General features: G+C 40.2%; 1 protein-coding gene across 2 annotated transcripts in view; it reads left to right on the forward strand.

Moving 5' to 3' along the window:
- The window catches only part of LOC101852892 (angiopoietin-1), a 14668-nt gene that overhangs the window by 8409 nt on the left and 3759 nt on the right, over positions 1 to 2500 (forward strand). For both annotated transcript variants that reach the window (XM_005089714.3, XM_005089715.3), the window contains exon 4: positions 328 to 444. In XM_005089714.3, coding sequence (XP_005089771.1) covers positions 328 to 444 — 117 coding nt within the window. The remainder of the gene's footprint in view (positions 1 to 327; positions 445 to 2500) is intronic.

Raw genomic sequence — 2500 nt, forward strand, 5'->3', positions numbered from 1 at the left:
CCCGGTCTCAGCCCGTCTGGCGTCCTGTAGCAGCCAGCCTGATGTTACCTCGCCATCTCACACAGCGGTGCACCACTCTACTTTTTCTCTGGGTGTTTTTGTCTCGTGAGTGGTTGGTGGGTGCTCAGGTGTGGGTTAACTCCTTCTTTTCCATCAAACATAATATATCGTCCTTATCTCTTCTTTGTTGTTGTTGTTGTTGTTGTTGTTGTTGTTGTTGTATTTGTCATCCTCTTGTAACACCTCTTATCTTCGGCACTTAAATATGACTTCGATTGTGTTGCAAGTGCAGTCAAACTTTTATTAAGGCAAGAGTTTTCTCCCCAGCCCCGGTCGTGCTCTGACGTGCGGAGTAGGAAACCCCGACCTGTGGTCACTCTCATTAACGGTATGACTGTCGTCTGCGACACCAAGACTGACAACGGCGGGTGGATTGTTATACAGGTGAGATAATTCACAAGATTTTTACCTGAATACAGGCAGATACAGTAGAACTGTGAGCAGCATTTCACACCAATACAGGCAGATACAGTAGAACTGTGAGCAGCATTTCACACCAATACACACAGATACAGTAGAACTGTGAGCAGCATTTCACACCAATACAGACAGATACAGTAGAACTGTGAGCAACACTTCACTCCAATACAGACAGATACAGGAGAACTGTGAGCAACATTTCACGCCAATACAGGCAGAACAATACAAGTGTCAGCAACATTTGACTCCAATACAGACAGATACAGTAGAACTGAGCAACATTTCACGCCAATACACGCAAATACAATACAGGTGTGAGCAACATTTCACGCCAATACACGCAGATACAGTACAGGTGTGAGCAACATTTCACGCCAATACACGCAGATACAGTACAGGTGTCAGCAACATTTCACGCCAATACACGCAGATACAGTACAAGACTTAGTGTCAGCAACATTTGACTCCAATACACGCAGATACAGTACAGGTGTGAGCAGCATTTGACTCCAATACACGCAGATACAGTACAAGACTTAGTGTCAGCAACATTTGACTCCAATACACGCAGATACAGTAGAACTGAGCAATATTTCACTAACACGCAGGCGGGTACAATACGGGTGAGATCATCATTATTTTACTGTAATGTAGGCTGACAGAATAAAGGTGAGATCATCATTATTTTACTGTAAAGTAGGCTGACAGAATAAAGGTGAGATCATCATTATTTTACTGTAAAGTAGGCTGACAGAATAAAGGTGAGATCATCATTATTTTACTATAAAGTAGGCTGACCAGGATAAAGGTGAGATCATCATTATTTTACAGTAAAGTAGGCTGACAGAATAAAGGTGAGATGATTATATTTCTGCAGTACAAACTGACACTCAACACGTGAGATCAGCATTATTTTATTGTAATTCATATTGATACAATACAATTGAGATCAGGGGCGAAGGCTGACTTGTTTGACAGGGTAATCAAAGTGAAACGGGACCAGATATGGCCTGTAGATATGACACAAGAATTTTACTCGAGGCGGCGACTCTGAGTTGTGAATGAAAACAAATCCGGAATTCATATTGTATGTTCAACCGCCAAAATAATCGGGAAAGTATCTTATTAAATTTCAGTTCCAACTAAAATTAAATGTAACTTTAGATGTGAATACATAAACACAAAGCAAAGAAGCAGAGACGTCAGTACTAGATCTATATGTTATAGATCTACCAGTGAGTCTAACTCTTTGGTAGAACATGACAATTATCATGTTTTAAATTTTACATTTGGCTGTTTTTGTTAGCCTTCCGCGGCCAGGAGCTGGTGTCATAATCGAGGTCACGATCTGATTATAGGACGGTAAAAAGTCGAGGAAAAAAAGCAAGCACTTGCAACAGTGAAGAGATTGTTAGGAGTTAGTTCCCCTCACATTTGTGAGGTAGACTCGACCAGTGTTAGTTAGCTTACATAATCAGGGCTTGAGATTGATTTTAACTGTGACCCCAAAGGGGTGAACAGAGTATATGTGGCAATGAAACAGCTTAGACTGCTATGCACATGTTCCCTTCAACTATATTGGTTGACTCTTCCAACCTCACTTTAAGCTTACTTAATCAAAGCTTGCGACTGCTTATGGAGTGGCCTGAGAGGGGTGAGGAGGCTATTTCTGTGGCCGTGAAACCGTTTTGAATGTTAGGCATACTGTTCATTGTTGATTACGAACGTCTTTTGACATTTAATTTAAGAGGTTTACGTTTATGGATGAATTTGACAGCGACAATGTTTCAAAATTAGGAAGGGAAGCAGTGATTATTTGATTATATAGACGCTTCGCCCCTGATTGAGATAAACATTGTGATATTGTAATGCAGGTTTTTACAAAACAGATGGAATCAACATTCTTTTACTGCAATACAGTATTACGAAAGTAGACTATGCACAAAGGGATCTAAACAACATTAAAAAAAACTTATTATACCAGTAAGATAAATTGTTGCTAAAATTTTAACGTGCATTT

Source organism: Aplysia californica, unplaced genomic scaffold, assembly GCF_000002075.1.
Source record: "Aplysia californica isolate F4 #8 unplaced genomic scaffold, AplCal3.0 scaffold00008, whole genome shotgun sequence".
Classification (NCBI taxonomy): domain Eukaryota; kingdom Metazoa; phylum Mollusca; class Gastropoda; order Aplysiida; family Aplysiidae; genus Aplysia; species Aplysia californica.